This window comes from Schistocerca serialis, chromosome 4 (genome assembly GCF_023864345.2).
Source record: "Schistocerca serialis cubense isolate TAMUIC-IGC-003099 chromosome 4, iqSchSeri2.2, whole genome shotgun sequence".
Lineage (NCBI taxonomy): Eukaryota > Metazoa > Arthropoda > Insecta > Orthoptera > Acrididae > Schistocerca > Schistocerca serialis.
The window spans coordinates 469,346,507-469,372,717 of NC_064641.1; the positions used below are offsets into that span (position 1 = coordinate 469,346,507).

The 26,211-nt window shown below is 41.6% G+C and overlaps 1 protein-coding gene across 2 annotated transcripts in view; it reads left to right on the forward strand.

Moving 5' to 3' along the window:
* The window catches only part of LOC126475117 (N-acetylneuraminate 9-O-acetyltransferase), a 243,231-nt gene that overhangs the window by 71,198 nt on the left and 145,822 nt on the right, over nucleotides 1-26,211 (forward strand). For both annotated transcript variants that reach the window (XM_050102705.1, XM_050102704.1), the window contains 3 exons: nucleotides 548-667; nucleotides 8,542-8,682; nucleotides 18,567-18,686. In XM_050102705.1, the coding sequence (XP_049958662.1) occupies nucleotides 548-667; nucleotides 8,542-8,682; nucleotides 18,567-18,686 (381 nt within the window). The remainder of the gene's footprint in view (nucleotides 1-547; nucleotides 668-8,541; nucleotides 8,683-18,566; nucleotides 18,687-26,211) is intronic.

Consider the following 26,211-nt stretch of genomic DNA (forward strand, 5'->3'; position numbering starts at 1 on the left):
ACAGCATAGGAGAATGGGCAGATAGTATCAAAAGCCAATGGCAGAGTATTGAGAGATGAGGCAGTCCAGGTGAGGGTGACTGTATGTTGATAACCTAAAACTCAAAGCTCCTAAGACTGACAGTGTAATGTTGCTATATATTTGACTGGAGGAAGTATATTTACAAATTCCATGTAACCTCCCATACATTTCCAGTCAAGTTAAGTATAAACATCAATAATGTAGCCATGTGGTCTAATAAATTTCTCAACACATTTGTGGTGCTATTTCTCAGCATTTGTTTATGGGTTCAGTTAGTTAAGTGTTACCTGCAGAGGGAAAGCACTCTTCCTGAAGCTTGGAAGTATACACAGCAGCTGACAGTTCAAAGATTTCGAAGTAGCTGGTATTGTGCTTGCAGGATCTTTTAAATTTTAAACCTGAAGTAGTCACACAGGAAATTTCTGAGTTTATGTGGAGGACTACAATTCTGCGTGGTTAGGAATGTTTATTATTTTTTCATTGTCTGCAATCTTTCGTTGTGATGGCTATGTAAATATTGTTGCAGGATGAAGATGATCCACCAAATGTGATTGTTGCTGGCAATGCCTTATGGTCAATTAGAGCATCTAATGCATCTGTTCAGGCATTAGAAGAGTATAAAAATAATTTAACTTATCTCGCACAGGTACGTATCTTCCAAAAAGAGCATTTTGATAGTCATAATGTAACATCAATATAAAATATAAAGGAATTTCCAAGATTATATGTAGATAGCATTTCACTCATTCGTCATCTAAGCAATTGGTACCACATTTTTATATTTTGTGAAATGCACAACTTTGCATAGCCTTTGTAGAACTGCTTGTCAGTCTTTGCCCTCTGTTGGTATTATGTTAAGGTGTAATTGGATATTATCGTACTGTTTCTTAATTCAGTTTTCCCTTAGATAATTGTATCAGCTATGAGAAGCCTTAAATTGCAGCTAATAGCTTTCTGTTGAGGGTAACAACAGCTGAAGTAATTCAGCATAAAGCGGTTTATTTCAGAAGCATTCTCAGCTAAATTGTAATGTACAACATGGACAACAACAGTTCTATTACGCTCTCTTGGGAAACTTCAAATATTATTTCTGTGTCTGTAGATGATTCTCTGTTCTGGATGAATTGGCTTGTCACATATGTCAGAAAATTTTCAGTCTAGTCACAAACCTAGTCAGACATACCACAGGAAGGTACTTTTTTAGGACATGTCAATATGGTACTGAATCGAAAGCTTTCTAGAAGTCTAAAAATGCCAAATCAGCATAGTTTTCTCTGTGGTTAGCACTAAGGATCCCGTGTGAAGAGGGAGAGTAGGGTTACGCATGAGCAATGTTTTCGCTACCCCTGCTGATTTCCATGAAGGAAGTTGTTTTATGGTGGGACACTCATAATGTATGACTTTAGAGTGTGTTTTTGTAGTTTTCATTTGAACTGGTCAGAAGCCCTGTGATCAGTTCTATTTACTTTTTTGTAGGTGGGTGTAATACATGCCCTGTTCCAGCAGCAGAGAACTTTTCTCAGCTCAAAGAGTTTGTGGTAAATTATTATCAAGACTAGAGCTAATTCACATGGAAATACTTTTTGACAGGGACTCCTTAATGGCTTGGTACATAGCTGAGTTCTGAGATTTTAAGCTGCTTTGTAACACTAGTAGTACTGACTACAATGTCACTAATCATAGCGGCAGCACGGATGTCAAATGATGGCTACATTCCTTCATTTTTCCTTTGCTTGGGAACATTAGAACATAGTATTCAGCATTCTAGCTTCTGTGTTTCTATTTTCTTTTTCATTTCCTATCCCATCCACAGGAGTATGCACAGTTTATTATTATTATTATTATTATTATTATTATTATCATCTTTCCTTTCTCAGACCTTAGGTCTGGTTCGGAATGAAAGTGACGCGGACCTTGATCAAGCGTCACTTCCTTTTAACTGTACGGTATATGTTACATTGCGTTTAGGAACTTTCGGGTAATTGAACATGTATCAATAATTACGGATTTCTGAAGTTGTATATATAAGTTTGGATGTAGCTGTATTGCATTAATGTACTGGTGGATATTGCGTGGTATGACTCCTGTAGTTGAAAGTATAATTGGTATAATGTCAACTTTATCCTGATGCCACATGTCCTTGACTTCCTCAGCCAGTTGGATGTATTTTTCAATTTTTTCTCCTGTTTTCTTCTGTATATTTGCTGTATTGGGTATGGATATTTCAATTAGTTGTGTTAATTTCTTCTTTTTATTGGTGAGTATGATGTCAGGTTTGTTATGTGGCGTTGTTTTATCTGTTATAATGGTTCTGTTCCAGTATAATTTGTATTCATCATTCTCCAGTACATTTTGTGGTGTATACTTGTATGTAGGAACGTGTTGTTTTAAAAGTTTATGTTGTAAGGCAAGCTGTTGATGTATTATTTTTGCGACGTTGTCATGTCTTCTGGGGTATTCTGTATTTGCTAGTATTGTACATCCGCTTGTGATGTGATCTACTGTTTCTATTTGTTGTTTGCAAAGTCTGCATTTATCTGTTGTGGTATTGGGATCTTTAATAATATGCTTGCTGTAATATCTGGTGTTTATTGTTGATCCTGTATTGCAATCATGAATCCTTCTGTCTCACTGTATATATTGCCTCTTCTTAGCCATGTGTTGGATGCGTCTTGATCAATGTGTGGCTGTGTTAGATGATACGGGTGCTTGCCATGTAGTGTTTTCTTTTTCCAATTTACTTTCTTTGTATCTGTTGATGTTATGTGATCTAAAGGGTTGTAGAGGTGGTTATGAAATTGTAGTGGTGTAGCCGATGTATTTATGTGGGTGATTGCTTTGTGTATTTTGCTAGTTTCTGCTCGTTCTAGAAAGAATTTTCTTAAATTGTCTACCTGTCCATAATGTAGGTTTTTTATGTCGATAAATCCCCTTCCTCCTTCCTTTCTGCTTAATGTGAATCTTTCTGTTGCTGAATGTATGTGATGTATTCTATATTTGTGGCATTGTGATCGTGTAAGTGTATTGAGTGCTTCTAGGTCTGTGTTACTCCATTTCACTACTCCAAATGAGTAGGTCAATATTGGTATGGCGTAAGTATTTACAGCTTTTGTCTTGTTTCTTGCTGTCAATTCTGTTTTCAGTATTTTTGTTAGTCTTTGTCTATATTTTTCTTTTAGTTCTTCTTTAATATTTGTATTATCTATTCCTATTTTTTGTCTGTATCCTAGATATTTATAGGCATCTGTTTTTTCCATCGCTTCTATGCAGTCGCTGTGGTTATCCAATATGTAATCTTCTTGTTTAGTGTGTTTTCCCTTGACTATGCTATTTTTCTTACATTTGTCTTTTCCAAAAGCCATATTTATATCATTGCTAAATACTTCTGTTATCTTTAGTAATTGGTTGAGTTGTTGATTTGTTGCTGCCAGTAGTTTTAGATCATCCATGTATAGCAAATGTGTGATTTTGTGTGGGTATGTTCCAGTAATATTGTAACCATAATTTGTATTATTTAGCATGTTGGATAGTGGGTTCAGAGCAAGGCAGAACCAGAAAGGACTTAATGAATCTCCTTGGTATATTCCACGCTTAATCTGTATTGGCTGTGATGTGATATTATTTGAATTATTATTATTATTAGTAGTAGTAGTAGTAGTAGTAGTAGTAATAGTAGTAGTAGTATTATTGGTGGTAGTGGTAGCATCAGTATCATAATCATCATCATAATCATCATCATCATCATCATCTTTTCTCCCAGTGACGGCCTACATCTCATGAGGTTCTGGGGCCGAGAGGGCGATACTTGGCTAATATTTTGCCGTAACAGTTACTCAAGACTTCAAGGACTGTCAGGCTGTAGACCAAGGGAGATCACTACCTTCTTCAATTTTCAACTGTTTGTTTGAGCTTGAGGTATAATTCATTATATTCCCTTCCTGAATCAAATGTTTCTAACTGTTGTCAAAGAAATGAGATAACGTATTCCATATCCATTTTGCAGTATGCACAGACTTTCCTGCTTACTTTTTTAAATCTTGTGCCTTGGTGCTTTTTGCTGCTACAATTGCATCATGACCTATGGTCGATATCTACATTTATACTCTGCAAGCCGCCTTACAGTGCTTTCCATACCAAGAAGTCCCTTCCACACAGCCTAGTAATCCATGGTCATCGCATTTGCAGTGATGAGCGGCCCCTCTCAAAATATACCGAGGGTCTCGCTGAGGCCTTCACATACCATAATTATCCTCCCAACCTTGTACAGAAACTAATCTCTCCTGCCTTATCTTTCCAGTCTCCCACCACCTCTCAAAGTCCCACCATCCGGCCACGAAGGAGCATTCCCCTCATACCTCAGTACAACCCAGGACTGGAGCAACTGAATTACTTTCTCCACTAGGGTTTCGACTACCTCTCGTCATGCCCTGAAATGAGAATTATCCTGCCCACTATCCTTCCCACCCCTCCCACAATGGTATTCCGCCGTCCATCGAACCTACACAATATACTCGTCCATCCCTATACAACCCCTGCTCCATACCCCTTACCTCATGGCACATACCCCTGTAATAGACCAAGATGTAAGACGAGTCACATACATGCTTCCACCACCACAACCACAACCAACACCAACACCACCACCTACTCCAGTCCGATCACAAACATTCACCTATCCCATCAAAGGCAGGGCTACCTGTGTAACCAGTCATGTGGGCTATAAGCTAAGCTGCAACCACTGTGCTGCATTCTACGTGGGCATGACAACCAACAAGCTGTCTGTTCACATGAGTGGTCACTGACAAATTGTGGCCAAGAAACAAGTGGACCACCCTGTTGCTGAGCACACTACCAAACGTAACATTCTTCATTTCTGTGATTGCTTCACAGCCTGTGCCATATGGATCCCTCCCACTAAAACCAGCTTTTCTGAATTTTGCAGGTGAGAACTTTCCCTTCAATATATCCTATGTTCCTGTAACCCTCCTGGCCTCAACCTTCGTTAGTCATTGTCTAAACCCATCCAGCCTCCCACTTCCCATTCCAGCACTATACAGCCCTTATTCCACCATCACACTCAGTCTTTTTACTTATCTCTTTCCGCCACCCTCTCTCCCCTCCTCTCCCCTCCATCTGACCCCCCAATTGCACACAGTTGCCCTACCCTCTCAATCTCATCCCTGCGTGCTCCCTAGCAGGATTGCACTGCCCGCCACCCCTACCCTCCTCCTTACCCCCATGCAGCCACCACTCCCATCTTGTACTGGTGCTGCTGCTCGCAGTGTTGCTGTAGTTGCCTTAGACTGTGTGTGTGTGTGTGTGTGTGTGTGTGTGTGTGTGTGTGTGTGTGTGTGTGTCATCTATTTTTGACAAAGGCCTTATGGGCCGAAAGCTTTATTTGTAACAGTCTTTTTGTTGTGTCTATCTGCGACTCAGCATCTCCACTATATGGTGAGTAGCATCTTTCCTTTTCATAATATTGTTACATTCCGTCTTGGATTTTCCGTTATTAGAAATATGAGTTGGAATCCAAAATTTTTGGGAATGGTGCTGCCATCTGGAAAGTAAGAGTAGTAGATATGTGCACCGTTAGGTGGCGAGAGCTGCATATCTGATGAGTCAGTGTGTGGAGTGGCATTCAGCTGGGAGGACGTGTTGGGTGTCCACAGTGATTACCGTAATACTCTGTTTGCTGTGTGGCAATTTTACGATGGATCTGCGAACAGAACAGCTCGTGTGTATCAAATTCTGTGCGAATCTCGAGAAAAATGCTACGGAGACCCTCGCAATGATTCAACAAGTGCTTGGGGGACAGAGCATGAGCCGTACGTGTGTGTTTGAGCGGCATGTTCAGTTCAGGGCCAGCCGCACAGACGTCGAAGACGATGCTCACACTGGAATGCCTATAAGCCACACAATGCCAGACATTGTTGCCAAACTTCAACAATTGGTTCGTGCGGATCGCCATCGAACCATTGAAGACCTTGCGGATGAAGTGGGTATTGGTTGTGGGACATGTCAACAAATGTTGATTGATGAATTGGGCATGCATTGTGTCGCAGAAAAATTTATGCCAAGGATCCTGACTGCCGATCAGAAGGGGCAGCATGTTGAATGTGCACGGACCTTCGTCAGACCGCATCTGATGATTTAACCTTCTTGTCACGGGTATCACCAGTGATGAAAGCTGGATTTACAGTTATGACCCAGAGACAAAGCAACAATCGTCCCAGTGGAAGAGCCCAAGCTCTTCAAGACCCAAAAAAGCGAAACAGGTGAAGAGCAAAGAGAAGAGCATGATCATCATTTTCTTTGATACCAAGGGAATTGTGCACAAAGAATTCATTCCACCCAACCAAACAGTGAATTCCACGTACTACTGTGACGTTTTGCGACGGCTATGTGAAAACATGCGGCAACGACGGCCCGAACTTTGGCGTCAAGGGAACTGGCTGCTGCATCATGACAACGCACCCTGTCACATGTCCTTGCTCACCAAAACTTCCCCCCCCCCCCCCTTTCAAAAAGCAACGTGGCGGTTGTACCCCACCCATCGTACTCACCAGATTTGACACCTTGCGACTTCGCACTATTCCCAAAACTGAAACTCAGGTTGAAAGGCCTTCGATTCGACACTCTAGAGAGGATTCAAGAAGCATCGCTGGTGGTGATAAAAACCCTCAAAGAACAGGACTTCGAGAAAACATTTGACCAGTAGCAGAAATGGTGTGTATGTGCGGATGAGAACTACTTCGAGGGTGATGGTGACTATTAGTCCAAAGGTAAGGTTTTCAACAGATGGCAGCACCAGTCCCGAAAATTTTGGATAGCACCTCTAATAGAGCATTTTGCAGAGACTTCAGTCATTGTTGTGCAGTTAATACCTTGTGGCGTTACTCCATGATTATTGGGAGAGGGGGGGTGGGGTGGGGTCGGGTGGGGTGGGGGGAGGGGACTGTTGGTACTTCGTCTAACAAAAGGGAAGCTATTTGCTTTCATCTTCGTTGGTGATGGTTATAACTTCAATAGCATCTGTTACCACATAAGGATAACAGTGGAGATTAAAAAAAGATAGTGCCATAGTCTTTCTTCACATCCTCGTCTACCGAAAAACGAATGGGTGTCACAGCCAAAGTGTATTAAGGATCTTGGTTGATAGAGGACCTTCTGTTATGCATTCACACAGGAACTGAACACCTTACAAAATGTCTGCAGTCCAGCAGTCGGTCACCACATGACAAAGGCCAAAGAGCACTCGGTCAATTGTTCATTCCACTTGCCACAGCTGGAAACTTGAGAAAGTATTAAATGTTTTGATTTTCTTTTTCAGGGTAAATAGTTTTTGTATATCTTGCAAATATATATGTATATAGATAAAATTCTCTTGAGCTTCCAGCCACATCAAGTTGGTTAAAACCCAAGAGCTTTCAATTGCAAACTTCTTGCCCATTTTCAAGTGGTGATTGTCATGTGGTTGCTGCTGTTGTCCTTACGCAGTGGTGCTACTGCCTGTGAAATCACTGTGGCCCAGTCCAGTGCCATATAAGGTAATGTTTTGATTGCAAGATTGCTGCACCCACTTCAACCTTCCCATGGTTGGGTCCCAAGCTTTGCTTAACTGTAGAGCACTACCTTTATTGAAGATGTTTTCAGAAGTTTTTTGTCTCCTTAGCCACCTCCTAAAGAGGCATAAAATCAATCCAGTCTTCGGGCCCCAGCAAAAATTTGACAGCTTGTGAGGACGGTGAAATATGATGTAGGCCTTCGGATGACAGGAATATACAGAATATGGTGTGGATATGGACAGTTTTATGTTAGACAGTGTGTGCATGCTACTGAACTGTGCCACATACAACAAGAAAGGTGATTCCCCTTATGGTATCCTGAGAAATCACCAATGGCAGAGAATGCTCTTGAAAGTGGAAACCAAACTGCATTCGACAAAACATTATTAAAAGGCAAATAGTTTCTGGGATAGTATCATAAAAGAAGTGATGGAAAGAAATATTTATGAAAACACCCTCAGTAAAGACAGCTGTCAGCAGTTAAACACAGCTTGAGATGCTGCCATTGGAAAGTGGAATTGGGCACAGTGGCCTTGCAACCAAAACATTACCTTATAAGCCATCGGACTGGGTACCAGTGACATCACAGGCAGTAATACAGCAGTATAAGAATGGCAGCAATAACAACATGAGTTGCCACTTGACAGTGGTCCAGGAGTCTTTGGTCAAAAGCCGTGGATTTTAAACCACTTGAACACCTGGAAACCCAAGAGAATTGTGTCAGCGTATATCACCATGCATTAGTATATATGTGTATACATTTTTTTCCCCATTATTATGAAAAGGATAGTTGCTACTCACCGTATAGCCTTGTTGGCGAAAGCTCATTTTTGACAGTCTTTTTTTGTTGTTCCTATCTGTGACTCAGCTAGTGAATAGCAAGTATCTTTTTCATAATATTGTGACATTGCGTCCTGGATTTTCCATTTTTACATTTTTTGTTCTTTATTTACAGGCAATAAACACACTGTCGGATAAGACAAAGACTCAAGTTCTGTGGGTTCTCCAGGCACCTGTAAATGCTGAGAAACTTCAGCCACATAGGTCCATGATAACAAATGAACAAATTGAACTCTATAACAAGGCTGCTTCTCAGGTAATCATCTGTAACTTGGGATTAAATATGATGTCCACATATGTTAATTTAGGTTTTATATGTAACTATTAGCAGAATGTTTGCTGTGAACTGTGGTATGCAGAGACTCAGTCAATTTATTTATTTTGTATCATAAATTAAAGTGTTTAGAACAAAAACCATCTGAATAAGGACTATCCAATTTCAATTAATAATAAAGTAGTGTCTTCACTCACATTCCAAAATTGAGAGATTTTTGTGCTGGGAACTTGTGAACTTAAGTCATATTAGATAGAAAAAATTAAGAAAAAATTATAAACAAATTACGTTACCAAAAGTTTATATTTGTTTCAGGATACTTTTGTACTAGATCAGAGAATAAATGTACCTTCGTGCCATATCCTAATGCCTGTAGAATTAAATGATAAAATGCAACTGGTATTTTAATACAGGAGCTGCAAAATGTTAAAGGAATTTTCGGTGTGAAATGTAAGATTGATTATCTGCTGAGCATGGAGTGGTGCTCAACTTCTCACAACGTATCTACATCTGTATTCTGCAAACCACCATCAGGAGCATGGCAGAGGACACATCACATTGTACCAGTTATGAGGGTTTCTTCCTGTTCCGTTCATGTATGGAGTAGGGGAAGAATGATTGCTTGAATGCCTCTGTGTTAGCAGTAATTATTCTAATCCTATTCTCACGACCTCTATGCGAGTGCTACATAGGGGGTTGTAGCATATTCCTTATCATTTAAAGCTGGTTCTTGAAACTTTGCCAGTAGACTTTCTCAAGATAGCTTACATCTATCTTCAAGAGTCTGCCTGTTCACTTTCTTCAGTATATCTGTGACACTTTTCCACTGGTCAAACAAACCTGTGATCATCTGTGCTGCCATTCTCTGTTATACATTCAATATCCCCTGTTAGTCCTACCTGGTACGGGTCCACAAACTTGAGCAGCATTCTAGATCTGGTCGCATGAGTGATTTGTAAGCAGTCTCCTTTGTAGATTGATTCTAGTCCCCCAGTATTCTACTCAATAAACTGTGTTACTGATGACTGACACTATATGATCATTCAATTTCATATCCCTAAAAAGTGTTACACCTAGCTATTAGTAGGAATTGGCCAATTCCAATAGTGACTCATTGATATTATAGTCATAGGATACTATGTTTTTTCGTTTTGTTAAGTGCAAAGTTTTACACTTATTAACATTTAAAGCAAGTTGCCAATCTCTGCTTCACTTTGAAATCTTGTCAAAATCTGACTGAATATTTGTGCAGCTTCATTCAGATAATACTTCATTATAAACACTGCATCATATGCAAAAAGCCTGATTTTATTACTGTCTGCAAGCTCTTTAATTTGCAACACGAACACTAAGGGTCCCAACACACTTCCCTGGGCACATCCAATGACTCTCCATCCAAGATAATGTGGTGTATCCTCCCTACCACTAATGAATTTCACTTGATATCCCATATGATCGTACTTTTGACAATAAGTGTAGGTGTAGTACTGAGTAAAATGCTTTTTGGAAATCAAGAAATACAGTATCTACGTGATTGACTTGATCCAAAGCTTTCAGTATTTCATGTGAGAAAAGAGCAAGTTGGGTTTCACAAGATCATTGTTTTCAAAATCCATGCTGATTGGCATTGAGGAGGTCATTCTGTTCAAGATATCTCATTATGTTTGAGCTCAGAATATTTTCTAATATTCTACAACAAATTGATGTCAAGGATATTGGACAGTAGTTTTATGGATTACTTCTACTAGCCTTCTTTTAGATGGATGTGACCTGTCACTTTTTCCGAGAACTGGGCATGGTCTTTCGTTTGAAGGATCTATGATAGATTATAGTTAAAAGAGGGGCTAACTCAGACACAAATTCAGTACAGAATCTGAAAGGGATTCTATTTGGCCCTGGAGCTTCGTTCAGCTTTAATGATTTCAGCTGTGTCAACATCACTGACACTAAAAATTAATTCACCCATTTCAGTGGCATGAGAGTCAAATTGGGGTAATTTTTTTGTGTTTTCCTTTGTAAGTGAACATTTGAAAATAGAATCAAGCATTTTGGCTTTTGTGTTACTACCTTCAATTTTTGTTCCTGTCTCATTCATGAGTGACTGGACATTAACAATGCTTATGACAAGAATTTTTTTGGGTTTTATTAAATATGACTTAACAATATATTGCTACAGTAATCATGGAAAGCATCACGCATTGCTCTGGTGGCAGCCAAACACATTTCATTCAGCATCTTTGTTTTACACAGCAGCTTTGTTTTACACGTTATGCAGTAATCTCTTTCCTTTAGAATTTTCTTTATGGTGACTGAATCCCATGGAGGTTCCCTCCAATTATGAGCTGTTCTACTGGGTACAAATCTGTCTAGTGCATGGTCAATTATTCTGTTAAACTGGAGCCAGAGTTCCTCTACGTGCTTGTGCCCTTAGCTGAAAGTTTCAAGTTCCACAGTGATATGACACTACCAATTCTTTTATCTACACTCATCATCATCAGTTATCTGCTATATTAGCAGGTCCTTTGCCTCTCCATTTTCTGCGATCCATTGCTTCCTTCTTAAGGCTGCTGTATGTTGTACCGTCCATCATGTCATCCAGTATCTGGAATCTCTTCCTTCCTCGCTTCCTTTTCCCTTCTACGTAACCTTCTAAAACTGTTTTTATCAGTCTGTCATTCTTTCTTAATATATGCCCAATCCAATTTCTTTTTCTTCTCTTTATTACATCTAGTAACTGCCTTTTCTCTCCCACTCTTCTCAGTACCTCTTCATTTTTTACTCTGTCCATCCAACTTATTCCTTCCATCCTCCGCCATGTCCAGATCTCAAAAGCCTCCAGCCTTTCTCTGTCTTTTTTCCTCATAGTCCATGTTTCAGCGCCATATAGAAGAACACTCCATACAAGACATTTTATGAGTCTCTTTCTGAGTTCTCTGTCCATACCGCTGCAGAAGATTCTCCTTTTCTTATAAAACGCCTCTTTTGCCATTGCTATCCTTGTTTTAATTTCTGTGGTGCACTTCCAGTCGGTGTCTATCCTGCTTCCAAGATACTTAAAATTTTGCACCTGTTCTAGTGTTTCTCCATTCAGCACAATTTTTATTTCCTTATTTCCTCCTATTGCCAATACTTTTGTTTTATTTGTGTTAATTTTCATTCCATATTTTTTCCGTTAGTTGCAATGGCGTCCACCAAATCCTGTAATTCTTTTTCCCCTGTGGCTAGAAGGACCATGTCATCAGCAAATCTCAAGCACCCTACTCTTCTTCCTCCAATTTCTACTCCTTTGTCATCTAATGAGCATTGGTCAATCATATTTTCCAAGTACAGGTTGAAAAGAGTAGGTGATAAACAGCATCCTTGTCTTACTCCTTTCCCTAGTCTGATCCAGTTTGTACTTTCTCCTCTCACTTTAACTGAAACTTTTTGATTAAGGTACAATGAGTTTATAAGTCTTCTGGTTTTCCAGTCCACTCTCTTTTCCCTCATAATAGTCGCCAGCTTGTCCCAAACCACATTGTCAAATGCCTTTTCTAAATCGATGAAGCACACATATAGGTCTCTTCCTTTTTCAATAAACCTTTCTCCCAAGATTCGTAGGAGCCCTATTGCATCTCTGGTGCCCGTATTCCGTCTAAAGCCAAACTGCTCCTCGCCGAGATTCTCCTCTATTACTTTTTCAAGTCTTTTATTAATTATTCTTAACATCACTTTGGCTGCATGTGAAATGAGGCTGATTGTCCTGTGCTTGCTGCATTTCTACACTACTGGCCATTAAAATTGCTACACCACAATTTAACCGACAGGAAGAAGTGCTGTGATATGCAAATGATTAGCTTTTCAGAGCATTCGCATAAGGTTGGCGCCGGTGGCGACATCTACAGTGTGATGACATGAGGAAATTTTCCAACCCATTTCTCATACACAAACAGCAGTTGACCGGCGTTGCCTGGTGAAACGTTGTTGTGATGCCTCGTGTAAGGAGGAGAAATGCGTACCGTCACGTTTCTGACTTTGATAAAGGTCGGATTGTAGCCTATCGAGATTGCAGTTTATCATATCGTGACATTGTTGCTCGCGTTGGTCGAGATCCAATGAGTGTTAGCAGAATATGGAATCTGTGGGTTCAGGAGGGTAATACGGAACGCCATGCTGGATCCTAACAGCTTCACATCACTAGCAGTCGAGATGACAGGCATCTTATCCGCATGGCTGTAACGGATCGTGCAGCCACGTCTCGATCCCTGAGTCAACAGATGGGGACGTTTGCAAGACAAAAACCATCTGCATGAACAGTTCGACAACTTTTGGAGCAGCATGGACTATCAGCTCGGAGACCATGGCTGCGGTTACCCTTGATACTGCATCACAGGCAGGAGCGCCTGCGATGGTGTACTCAACAACGAACCTGGGTGCACGAATGGCAAAACGTCATTTTTTTTTTCAGATGAATCCGGGTTCTGTTTACAGCATCATGATGGTCGCATCCGTGTTTGGCAACATCACGGTGAATGCACATTGGAAGCGTGTATTCGTCATCACCATACTGGCGCATCATCTGCCGTAATGGTATGGGGTGCCATTGGTTATACGTCTTGGTCACCTCTTGTTCACATTGACGGCACTTTGAACAGATTACATTTCAGATGTGTTACCACCCATGGCTCTACCCTTCATTCTATCCCTGCGAAACCCTACATTTCAGCAGTATAATGCACAACCGCATGTTGCAGGTCCTGTATGGGCCTTTCTAGATACAGAAAATGTTCGATTGATGCCCTGGCCAGCACATTCTTCAGATCTCTCATCAATTGAAAATGTCTGGTCAATGGTGGCCGAACAACTGGCTCGTCACAATACGCCAGTCACTACTCTTGATGAAATGTGGTATCGTGTTGAAGCTGCATGGGCAGCTGTACCTGTACACGCCATCCAAGCTCTGTTTGACTCAATGCCCAGGCATATCACGGCCGTTATTACGGCCAGAGGTGGTTGTTCTGGGTACTGATTTCTCAGGATCTATGCACCCAAATTGCGTGAAAGTGTAATCACATGTCAGTTCTAGTATAATATATTTGTCCAATGAATACCTGTGTAGCAATTTTAATGGCCAGTAGTGTAGTTTACTGAACACACACATCTTTCTGCTGTTTTTTTTTTTTAGTTGTCCTTTGTACTTTGGTACTCATTGTTGCCACCAATGCGTCATGGTCACTGATACTAATTTTGATGTGGACATCCTCAAAGAGGTCAGGTCTGTTTATTGCCATTAGATCCAATATATTTCCACCATAAGTGGGGTTCCTATCTATCTGCTCCAGGTAGCTTTCGGAGAAGGCATTTAGTAAAGTTTACCAGGCTTTCTTATCACACCCTCCACTAACAAAACTGAAATTTTCCCCATTCATTGTTGAATGATTATAGTCTCAACCGATGATTACTGTATGATTGGGGAACTTATGTACAAGTGAACTGAGGTTTCTCTAAAGTTTTCAGTTACACCAGGAGATGAGTCTGTCGGCATAGTGTCAAAAATTAATGTCACTGTGCTTTAACTGAAAAAGTTCTGGTGCTTCCTTGGTTGAAAAATTGTTAATTTTAATGTGGTAATTGAAAATCCAAGTCTCTCACACACACACACACACACACAACTTGTATGATTATATTGTGCTGTCTGATTACACTGTGCCAGCACTACAGCTGGAGTGGGTTCTGGGTTGAGGGGTTGCATCAGGTGGAGTGGACAAAGGTTGAAAGGAGGTACGGAGCTGGAGGGAGGAGCACCATTGAGCATGTACAGCACACGCCAGTGAAGAGAAGTGTATTAGAATGGGAGAAAAGGAACACAGAGGAAGTGTACTGCAGGATGGATGAAGTTAGTTCCCTGGGCAGGGCTGGAAGTGGAAGTGTGGCAGGGGCTAGCAAAGATTGAGGATTATAGGGTAAGAGGATGTGTTCTAAGAACAACTCCTATCTGTGTAATTCAAAGAAACTGATGATCAATAATGGAGGGAAGGATCCAAGTGGTAGATGTTGTAAAGCAGGCATTGAAATCAAGCACGTTTTCTTCAGCAGTGTGTTTTGCCTCTGGGTGCTACACTCTGCTCTTTGCCACAGTTTTGCAGTTCATGTTCATTTTGGTGTACAGCTGGTTGACAATCATGCCCATACAAAACTGCAGCAGAACTGGTGTATGAGATGACTGCTTTCACAGTTGGCCCTGTCTCTTGTAGGATACAATATGCTTATGGGGAGACTGGAATATGGGATGTGCTGGGTGGTTGTATCGGACAGGTCTTGTGCCTAAGTCTTCCATATGGATGTGACTTGTTATAAAAGCAGTTTAGAGTAGATGTGGTGTAAGGATTGACTAGGATATTATACAAATTGGTTGGGTGGTGGAATACCACTTTGGGAGGGCTGGAAATGACTGTGGGTAGGATGTTCTTCATTTTCAAGCACGATTATAAGTCATCAAAGTGCAGTCCATAACATTGGATGTTGGGAGGTGTGTGTGTGTGTGTGTGTGTGTGTGTGTGTGTGTGTGTGTGTGTGTGTGTGTGTGTGGTGGGGGGGATTCTCCATGCCTTTTGACAACTCCAGATAACTAAATCCTAAAATTGAATGTTCGCAGCAATTGGACTGTGTTGAGATTTCCTAAGATTGCAGTTAATAGTATGAATTCCTGTTCCGTAAATACTGCATCATTACAAATCTCTTGTGGTTGGGCATATTATTTTTTTTATTTATCTTTAATTATGTTTCACTGTCTCCTGGGTTGATGTTTGATTTCTATGCTTAATCCTTCAAAAGTTCATTTCTTTTGGCCCTGTACACCTTTCTGCACAAAGAAATACTGTATTCTAAAAGCTTGAATCTCTTGGTTTTGCATATATCTGCCGAGCCGCCATGTGGTGAATAGGTTCTTTTTCTGACCTTGTTAAACTCTATGTTGTGTAATTTTAATCTTACTGTGAGTTTTGAATTATATCCCTCATACCACTGGTCCATTTTATTTTGCTTTGGTATTCTTGTTAGGGTATGATACTTTGAACGGGTACTGTTAATTCAATAAAGATCATCTCAAGTGAAAAAATACTCTTAGTTTCCAGAAAATCAGCCAACTTCATATACAACCATCCTACATTTGGTTGTTGTGAGTGCTACAGCCTCAGTGAAGTGCTGATGTGTATATTCAAAATGTGCACACACATATTTTGATATTACACATCAGTGAGATATAAATCTTGTTAACAGAGATCATGCACAACAAAAATTCTTGAAGTGACCAAATAAGATTCTGAGTATTAATCATCAAGTGAGGTTATACATTTTTTCTGATTTTTGAAAGAATGCAAATAACAGAAATATATGAAGTTAAATTATATCCTCCAGTTTAATATGCAATTTTTAGTTCCCACGTGGTCCAAAGTGATGTCCATTCTACATAAAATTTCTTCAGTAAAAAAAGTCAAGTTTCGATATGATATCCAAGAAGCTATTGGCATGAAACTTCTTGGCAGATTAAAACTGTGTGCCGGACCGAGACTCGAACTCGGGACCTTGGCCTTTCACGGGCAAGTGCTCTAGCAACTGAGCTACCCAAGCACGACTCACGCCCCGTCCTCACAGCTTTGCTTCTGGCAGTACCTCGCCTCCTACTTTCCAAACTTTACAGAAGCTCTCCTGCGAACCTTGCAGAACTAGCACTCCTGAAAGAAAGGATATTGCGGAGACATGGCTTAGCCACAGCCTTGGGGATGTTTCCAGAATGAGATTTTCACTCTGCACCGGAGTGTGCGCTGATATGAAACTTCCTGGCAGATTAAAACTGTGTGCCAGACCAAGGCGAGGTACTGGCAGAAGCAAAGCTGTGAGGACAGGGCGTGAGTCGTGCTTGGGTAGCTCAGTTGGTAGAGCACTTGCCCGCAAAAGGCCAAGGTCCCGCGTTCGAGTTTCGGTCCGGCACACAGTTTTAATCTGCCAGGAAGTTTCATATCAGCACACACTCCGCTGCAGAGTGAAAATCTCATTCAAGTTATTGGCATATATATTTTGACTACTGGGATGATTATCAGCTTCAGATGGTCCAAACAGTGGTCATATATATCTTACTGGTTGGTTTCAAACCAATTGCCTGTTATTATTGACGTTGCTCACGTATTTTTAGTAGAGTACAACTCCCAGGTGTACTAGGCCATTTGATGCATGTCACTATTTCGGCACATGTGCTGTTATCCAATGAAAGCAACATCTTTTCAGTGTTTTCTGCTCTGGCTGTTAATATGTCTTTATGAGATCTTAATAAACTGAATGTCTTATTACAAGCCTTCCATAAGTTGTTCCTTTTTGTAAGATTTTGTGAATAATGGCATGCAAACATTAAAACTAATTTTACAATACAAGAGAAGGAACGTTGCTACTCGCCATATAGCATAGATGCTGAGTCGCGATAGGCACAATAAAAAGATTCACATAATCATAGCTTTCGGCCATTAAGGCCTTTGTCAGCAGTAGACACACATACACATACACGCGCGCGCGTGCGCCCCCGCCCGCCCGCGCACACACACACACACACGCGCACACACACACACACACACACACACACACACACACACACACACACACACACACAAGCTCAACTTGCACACACGTCTGCAGTATCAGAGAGCTGAAACTATACTTTCCATTGTTTAAAACTAATTTTGTCATATGGCACTGAGAGCCAGAGACATGACGCCAACAGTGTCCTGCAGTCTGATTTGAGTTCAAAGAGTGAGTTCACTAAACATCATTGTTTGAGGCACCTGAAGACAATGGTTGAAATACTGCATGGAGAGGCAGGGGATTAAGCAGATGGTACAGGAAACAGAATGGTATGAAAGGCATAATTCTGACTGTAATGAAAGTAAAATGAATGCTTACAATATGTGTAGTCAGTTAAATGTAGTGTAGATGGATGAAGGAAGATTTGTCCTGAATTCTAAGACTAAAAGAAAAATTTATGTTACTACCGAATGGAATGTGGGTAGATTACATTAAAAAATATTTAGTAGCAACATGATTATAAGTATGTGAAGACCAAAATGTGTGGAAAGGTCTAGAGTGGTCAACAGCGAGTAGTAATGTCAAATGACAAAGATGGGTGGCGGTGAGGACAAGGAAGAGGAGGATTATCATATGAATACAGTTTGAGCTAGAACAGCAAGTTCTGATACTTCTTAATGTAGTGCGTTGGATAAAGATCTTTATGTCACTAGATAAAATATCATTATTTATCCTTGTACTGGTCCATTACTTTTAAATTTTAAGTAAAAAGACACAAACAAATATATAGCTGTTTGCCAATTACCTTTTTCATATTGGCAACTGTGAAGGTTGAAACTAAATTGTCATTTTGTTCAGTTTCTTCCCTGCATAATACTGTAAATCTTGTCAGTCAAATTCTTTAACAAAACAAATCATGATTGTATTATAGCAAATCTGTTTTCCAGTATTCTCATTTCTTAGTAATTCTTTTTTCCTTTCCTTTTATCTGCATCTAATTTCTTTTCATGTAAACCTATCATTTAATCTAACTGCTTTATTCAACTCTCAATGTGTCCTTATCTTTTCCCCCCGTTGGCTTTCTATCCCATATTTTTAAATATTATGTCAATGTGCACATTTTATTTCATTTTTTAAAATCTGTTTTGCTATTATTCCAACAACACTTATGTAGATAAAAAAATTACCTCTATCTTACGCTATGTGCAGGGAATGGAAAGTTGAACTGTCAATCCATAATTTGGTACTGAATGTACATCTGGCAGATTAGCCTTTTTATAAAGGCGAGGACTAACTAAATGATTGACTTCTTCCAGATTCTATTACACAGCAGAGCCCTGCTTTGGTCTAGTACAAAACTTGTCGCACAAGGAAGTCCTGATGAAACTACTGATGGGATTCATCTTGGACCAACAGCTCTGAAATATGATACTCAGGTAAGTTTTCTATAATCAAAAATTTGTGGGCAAAAATTATGGGCAAATTACTTTTGGAGACAGTTTGTGTGCTCTATATGTTGTTAATTTATTTAGTATTCAATTTATAAAGGAAACATTGTCAGGTGACATCTGAAATGTTTGCGTGCTCATTCTGAAAACTCTTCTCTTGTAAATGTCGGCTTCTTTATTAACAGTGTGATGATATATGTTAATATTTTACATATGTTGAACTAGCAATCGCCCTGGCTTCGCACGAGTAGCACTAAGTATTTATGGTCAGATGACTTCTCTGGCATAGCAGTAATTTTGTTAATGGCCCAATGGATAAAGTTTTGATTAAAATGCAGAAAACTATGTTAGGTAACTGAATATCAACATTTTCATACAACTTACACCTGCAACCCGCTTAACGATGCAAACTGGGCATCAAAACCTCCATGCAGTTGTGGCCGTTTGTTAGTGGGGTGATTGCTGGCCTGCTTTTTATCCTATACTGACTTTCGGAGCTGCCCAGTAACTGGAAATCACCACTGCAGCTGGCATGGTAGGTCGCAGCTCCCATTGTCACCACTAGCTGTCACTCCCAATGCAGATTAAATAGGGAACAGATAACATACGTATCTTCTTAGAACTTGGCAATTCCAGTGCCAGTCTGGTGTCAGTATCAAAATATCTGCAGTAGTTACCAATCTCAGTCATCACATACAGATAGAAAAAGACAGTGAGAGACTTCAGTTTATAATATGTAAGGAAGGAGAATATATTGTAGATGTATAGTTCACATTAATAATAATCTTGTGATGCTTAGTGGCGTGGAGCAAGTATTTAAATTGGATACTGTTGTGACTCGCCGATCATTCAAAGTGCCGCCGCGCAATTACGCGCGTCCTCTACATGCGGCGCTGTCTGCCAGCCGTGCAGCAGCCGCGCCACCTAAGCGGCCAGCCAGCCAGCGGCCGCTAGACTTGCACTCAGTGCTCATTTGAATGTTACCGTGTTCACACGTCTTGCTTTGTCAACTTACTCAGTGACTTACACGTGTTGTGTTGTTTTGAAATATGTGTGTTCAACTTGACGTTATAGCAATTGGCGACGAGGTAGTGGTTTTTTCCTTTTCATTGTTGACCCACAGGTTTCCATGGCCACTGTTGAGCAACTGTTGCAAAGTCTCATTGAACAGCAAACGCTTCTAACATCGGCGATTCGCGATTTCATCGTGGCATCACATGCGGGACGTTTCTTGTCGTTGCCTATACCTCCTTTTCCTCCTCACGACGAGACAGCGGAAGACTGGTCTGATTATGAAAAACGTCTTCGACAGCACTTCTTGGCATTTCATGTCACGAACGAACAAACATGTAAGTCTCTGTTCCTTTCCTGGATTTCACCTCAAATGTATCGGTTGTTGTCGCAATTGGCTCCTTTGAAAGATCCTGTGTCTTTGTCCTTCGCTGAAATGTGCTCACTTCTGTCTGTCTATTTTCAAAAGCAAATGCATGTGGTAGCCTTTTGTGTTGCCTTTTATCGTTGTCAAAAACAACCGCATCAATCCTGTCTTGCTTGGGCTGCTGAACTTCACGGCCTCAGTCGAAAGTGTCAATTTGTTACTGACGTTCAGAAAGAATCCTATGCCAATTCCATGGTACGGGATGCTGTTATCCGGTCGGCGCCCGACAAAGAAGTTCGGCAATGTGCCCTTCAGTTGGCGAATCCGACTCTAAATGAAGTCCTATCCATCGTGCAGTCTTTTGAAATTTCTCGCGCCGCTGGGGCGCAACTAGAGGCGTGGGGTGATGTTGGGGAAATACAACCTCTGTGCGCCGTTGGTGACCCGTGCGGTGCGTCCCCGCCAGGTGACAAGGCCGCAGTACGCTCCCACACGCAGCTTCGGCCTAACTGTAAACAATCCTCTAAGAAACTGCAGCAAAACCCCCAGCAACTTCCTTCATGTCTGCGGTGTTTTATGAAACAGTCGCGCGAGGATTGTCCCCAACGTTGGGCTGTGTGTCAAAATTGCATAAAGAAGTGTCATGTGTCTTCCGTTTGCAAATCCGACCGCATACATGATGTTCGTGAACATGATGCTGATTCTGATTCTGTGTTGTCTGTCAATTGTACTTCTTCCCTTTCAGGGAAGTTATTCCTCACTGTCCAAATACTTGGTCGAGATGTTCGCATGCAGGTGGAAACTGGTTCTGCTGTCACTATCATTAATTCTCAGACATATCTTCAGTTGTCACTCGGCAATTACGGACGTACAATAAACAGAAGATTTCTCTCTTGGGACAATTTAATGCTGAGGTATCTTATAAATCCATCGTTCGCACTGTTCCCATATTTGTGGTTGACCAGAGTAACGCAGAGAATCTTTTTGGTTTCGATGCCTTTCGCGTTTTTGGGTTCTCCATAGATGACTCTGTCAATATTGTCTCTGATGCTATTCCTTATGCTCAACTGGATTCCTTGTTGATGACATTTTTGTCCCTTTTTTCTCCTGGGTTAGGCCGTGCAAACGACTTTGAAGCTCATACCACACTCAAACCCACTTCTCGGCCTAAGTTTTTTGGGCTCGGCCCATTCCTGTGGCCCTTCGTGATCGGGTAAAATGGGAGCTGGATCATCTCACTGCTTCAGGGGTCTTGCTTCCTGTCACTTCCAGTGAGTGGTCCTCTCCTGTCGTTGTCGTTGCTAAGCCCAATGGTGATATTCGTCTCTGTGGCGATTTTAAAGCCACTGTAAATGCTCAATGCCTCATCAACACTTACCCGGTGCCCCGACCTGAAGAATTGTTCACTAAACTTGCGGGAGGCCAGTAATTTTCTAAAATTGACCTGTCAGAAGCTTATCATCAACTTCCTCTCGACGCTGCTTCCCAGCAGTTTCTGGTCCTTAACACGCCTTTCGGCCTCTATCAATATCAACAATTGCCATTCGGGGTTGCCAGTGCCCCGGCTCTCTTTCAGCGATTCTTGGAACAATTATTGCTCCCTGTCCCTGTGTGTATCAATTACATGGACGACATTGTTGTCACTGGCTTCACCACTGAAGAACATCTTCAGAATCTCCGCACGCTTTCTCATGTCTTACAGACTGCCGGTCTTAAGTGTAATCTTCAGAGAACAAAATTTTTTCAGGCATCTATCACGTGCTTGGGGTTTCAAGTTTCTTGGGATGGTATTCGTCCGCTTCAGCAAACTGTCGCTGCGATCGATGCCCTTCCTCGCCCTACATCTGTTAAGGAACTGCAGGCCTTCTTGGGGAAAATAGCATACTATCACAAGTTTTTACCATCTGCTGCGTCAGTGGCTCAGCCGTTGCATCGCCTGTTGCATAAAAACGTGCCTTTTCACTGCTCCGCATCATGCGATGTGGCTTTCCAGAAATTGAAGACTATGCTGAATCAGGCCCCGTGCCTGGCTACTTATCGACCTCGCCAACATCTTGTTCTTGCCACGGACACCTCTCAATACGGGGTTGGTGCAGTCCTTGCTCACCGTTTTTCTGATGGCTCTGAACAATCCATTTCTTATGCCTCCAAAACGCTCACGGATGCCCAACAAAAGTATTCTCAAATTGAAAAAGAAGCTTTGGCCATTATTTGTGCTCTTCATAAGTTTGGTTTTTTTCTCTATGGATCCAAATTTCATCTTGTTACGGATCACAAACCACTTGTTTCCTTGTTTCCCTGACAAGGCTGCACACTGCCTCCAGCGTTGGGCTCTTTACCTGTCTTGTTTCAATTATGAGATTCATTTCTGGCCGACGGCTCAACATGTGAATGCTGATGCACTGTCTAGCCTTCCCATGGGTCCTGATGTGGCAATCGATAGGGACGAACTTTTGTGTTTCCACCTGGATGTTGCCGAGCAGCGGGTTGTGGACGGATTCCTTATCACCGGGGACCGGCTGGTGGCTGCTACGGGTTCTGATCCTACCCTCTCCCGGGTTTTACGCTGTATTCAGATCGTCCGTCTGCTAAGACTTTTGACCCGTTGCGCAACTACTACGCTTTGCGATACTGCCTCACGGCTAGGGATGGTGTTATCCTCCTTTCCACCGACAATGCTTTGCCATGTGTGATGGTACCTGCGTCTTTGCGTGCTTCGGTCTTGCGCCTCCTTCACCAAGGTCACTGGGGTGTCTCTCGCACAAAATCTCTGGCGTGCCGTCGTATGTACTGGCCTGGCACAGACTCTGAAATAGCACACATGGTCGCTGCCTGCGGCCCTTGTGCCTCACAGGCCGCTCCCCGAAGTCATCTTTGTCACCGTGGCCTTTGCCTGAGATGCACTGGCACTGCATTCATGCTGACTTCGCGGTATCTGTTTTAGGTACTTATTGGCTCCTCGTCATTGATGGCTACTCTAAATTTCCTTTCATTGTCCGTTGCACGTCGCCTACCACCGCGGCAACCACAAGTGCTCTCGCCCGCATTTTTTCTTTGGAAGGCCTTCTCTCTACTCTTGTTACTGATAATGGTCCGCAATTTGCCTCTTCCGAATTTGCAGATTTTTGGGCTCGTCACAGCGTTATGCATGCCACGGCCCCTGTGTTCCATCCACAATCAAATGGCGAGGCTGAATGACTGGTCCGCACATTTAAGGCTCAGATGCGGAAACTCCTGACTTCTTCTGCTGCTGCTGATGCGCTTCCTTAGTTTCTGGCTTCTTACCGTTTCACCCCCATGGGTGACCACAGCCCGACTGAGCTCTTACATGGCCGACAGCCCCGCACTCTACTTCATCTTCTGTGGCTTTCCACCTCACGGCCGCGGGTGCCTTCGCTTGGCCGGTTCATCGCCGACGACCTTGTCTGAGTATGGGGATATGGCAGGCGGCCAAAATGGAGTCCGGGCCGTATCTTACGACACTGTGGCCGATGCCTGTATGAAATCCAGACAGACACGGGTATTGCAGTGCGTCATTCGGACCAGCTTCGGCCTCGTGTGCCGGCAACGTCTGTTCCGAATGCTGCTACACCACCTTCGGCTCTACCTGATCCTCGGGATCTTGGCATCTCTCATTACTCACAACGCAGCCCTCTCACCGTCATCTCAGTGCCAGTACAAGAACGGATGCCACCAGGAGACATGCCCATGCAGGAACCGGATGACCATCATCTGTCGGAGCCAATCTACTCGCCTCCTTCTCCTACACACGCTGACACATCGCCCATGTCTCCTGTTATATCAACTGGACTTGCCGCAACGGGCAGATTGGTGCACGAGGCCCTAACAGATTCGACCCCTATGTCTCCTGTCATCTCGACCCGTTGTCATCGGGGACACTTCCATCCGTACGGGAAGCCTCCTCCTCGAGACTTTACGGCCAGTCAAACAACGCCTATGGACGTTAGCAATCTACAGGCCACCTCCATCAAGACCAGTGCCAAAATTTCAAAGGGGGGAAAAGTGTTGTGACTCGCCGATCATTCAAACTGCCGCCGCACAATTTTGCGCGTCCTCTACATGCGGCACTGTGTGCCAGCCATGCAGCAGCCGCGCCACCTAAGTGGTCAACCAGCCAGCGGCTGCTGGACTTGGACTCGGTGTTCATTCGAATGTTACCGTGTTCACATGTCTTGCTTTGTCAGCTTGCTCAGTGACTTATATGTGTTGTGTCATTTTGAAATATATGTGTTCAACTTGACGTTATAGGAGATATCACTTTGGTAACTTTCGTATCTAAACAAATTTTGCAATTAGGAAAGGAGGACCTTCAGCTTAATGGTGAATCTGAGTGACATTTATATTCTGGCCAATATCCTCATCATTGAGAGGTAAGTGTTAGGTTAGAAGGCAGAGTGAAAAGTAAGTCGTCCACCAGGGGACTTGAGCCCCTAAAACTTTGTTTCCAGGCATGCACTTTACCGCTAGACCAGTAGGCCCAGCACGGATTTTAGTAAAGTTCTGCTACTCTCTAGAGTTGCTGCAGCTCTACTATTAGGTGGTAATGACACAATTTTCACAGTGGCACGGACCTTCAGTTCATCATAGTTCAGCCTATTTCCATGAAATATTTGTAAATTATGTACACAAACTTTCCTCATGAATCAGACCATCTATTAGTCAAAACCATATTAAGATCCCTGCAGTAGTTCCTGAGATTAGCCTGAACATACAGACAGAAAACATGGTGTGAAATAAGTCTTTTATTAATTCTTTTGTAACCCTCTGTTTGAACATAAATAACTTCTGTAACAACAGAGAAAACTGTCTGTGTGTCCATGTACTAAACACTGAAAGTTCTTCATGGAATATTAATCTAAGCCACAAACAAAAATTATCACGAGTTTTTTTTCCAAAACAGTTGGATGAAGTCCATGTGTGGCTTGTAAGGAGAGGTCCCCAGGGATGGGGTCAATTTTTTGAAACCATCTTGTTGTTGTTGTTGTTGTTGTGGTCTTCAGTCCTGAGACTGGTTTGATGCAGCTCTCCATGCTACTCTATCCTGTGCAAGCTTTTTCATCTCCCAGTACCTACTGCAACCTACATCCTTCTGAATCTGCTTAGTGTATTCATCTCTTGGTCTCCCTCTACGATTTTTACCCTCCACGCTGCCCTCCAATACTAAATTGGTGATCCCTTGATGCCTCAGAACATGTCCTACCAACCGATCCCTTCTTCTGGTGAAGTTGTGCCACAAACTTCTCTTCTCCCCAATCCTATTCAATACTTCCTCATTAGTTATATGATCTACCCATCTAATCTTCAGCATTCTTCTGTAGCACCACATTTCAAAAGCTTCTATTCTCTTCTTGTCCAAACTATTTATCGTCCATGTTTCACTTCCATACATGCCATCTATGCAGTGATTTAGATTAAGGTCACAGGTATCACACTTTGCAGCCATTTACACTGGTGGGCCCTTGTTTGTGAGTAATCAATGGAAAAAAAATTCTTAATTTCATGTTATATTCTAGAGCCATGAAAATAATTGTAGACGAAGTGCCATTGTGGCGTAGTGGTTAAGATACAATGTACAGAAATTTGTGAGTGTGAATCTTGTTAGGTGCTAAAATTTTTTTTATTTTCAAATCTTTTTAAATGACTTCAATCATTATTTTTATTCAGTTAATTGGTTTAAACGTAATTTTTTAAAATCTCTGAGTCCTTTGTCACATCATTTTAATCATCATGTAAAGTATTTCATTTGCTGTCTTGAAAACAGGAGAATTGGTATCTTTGTGCATCTGATTTTAATTATTTTTAATTGTCCATCACAACAAAGATGAAATAATGTATTTGTATTGGTTAGGCAATGGTTCCAAAATGTGTTTCTTATTACAAGATGTACATTTTTTTGAGATGATAATCATAAAACAAACATTTAATCATCATATAAATTGAAACATAAATTCTTGTTGCACTCTGGACAAAATAATGCAAATGAAGATTTAAACAAAAGAAGGGATTATAAATAAAACTAAATTTGAGCAAAGTAGATACAATGAAAGCAATGACATGGATGAAAATATAAAATGGTTAAATGGAGAAAATTAAATCAAAATTAATGCATACAAA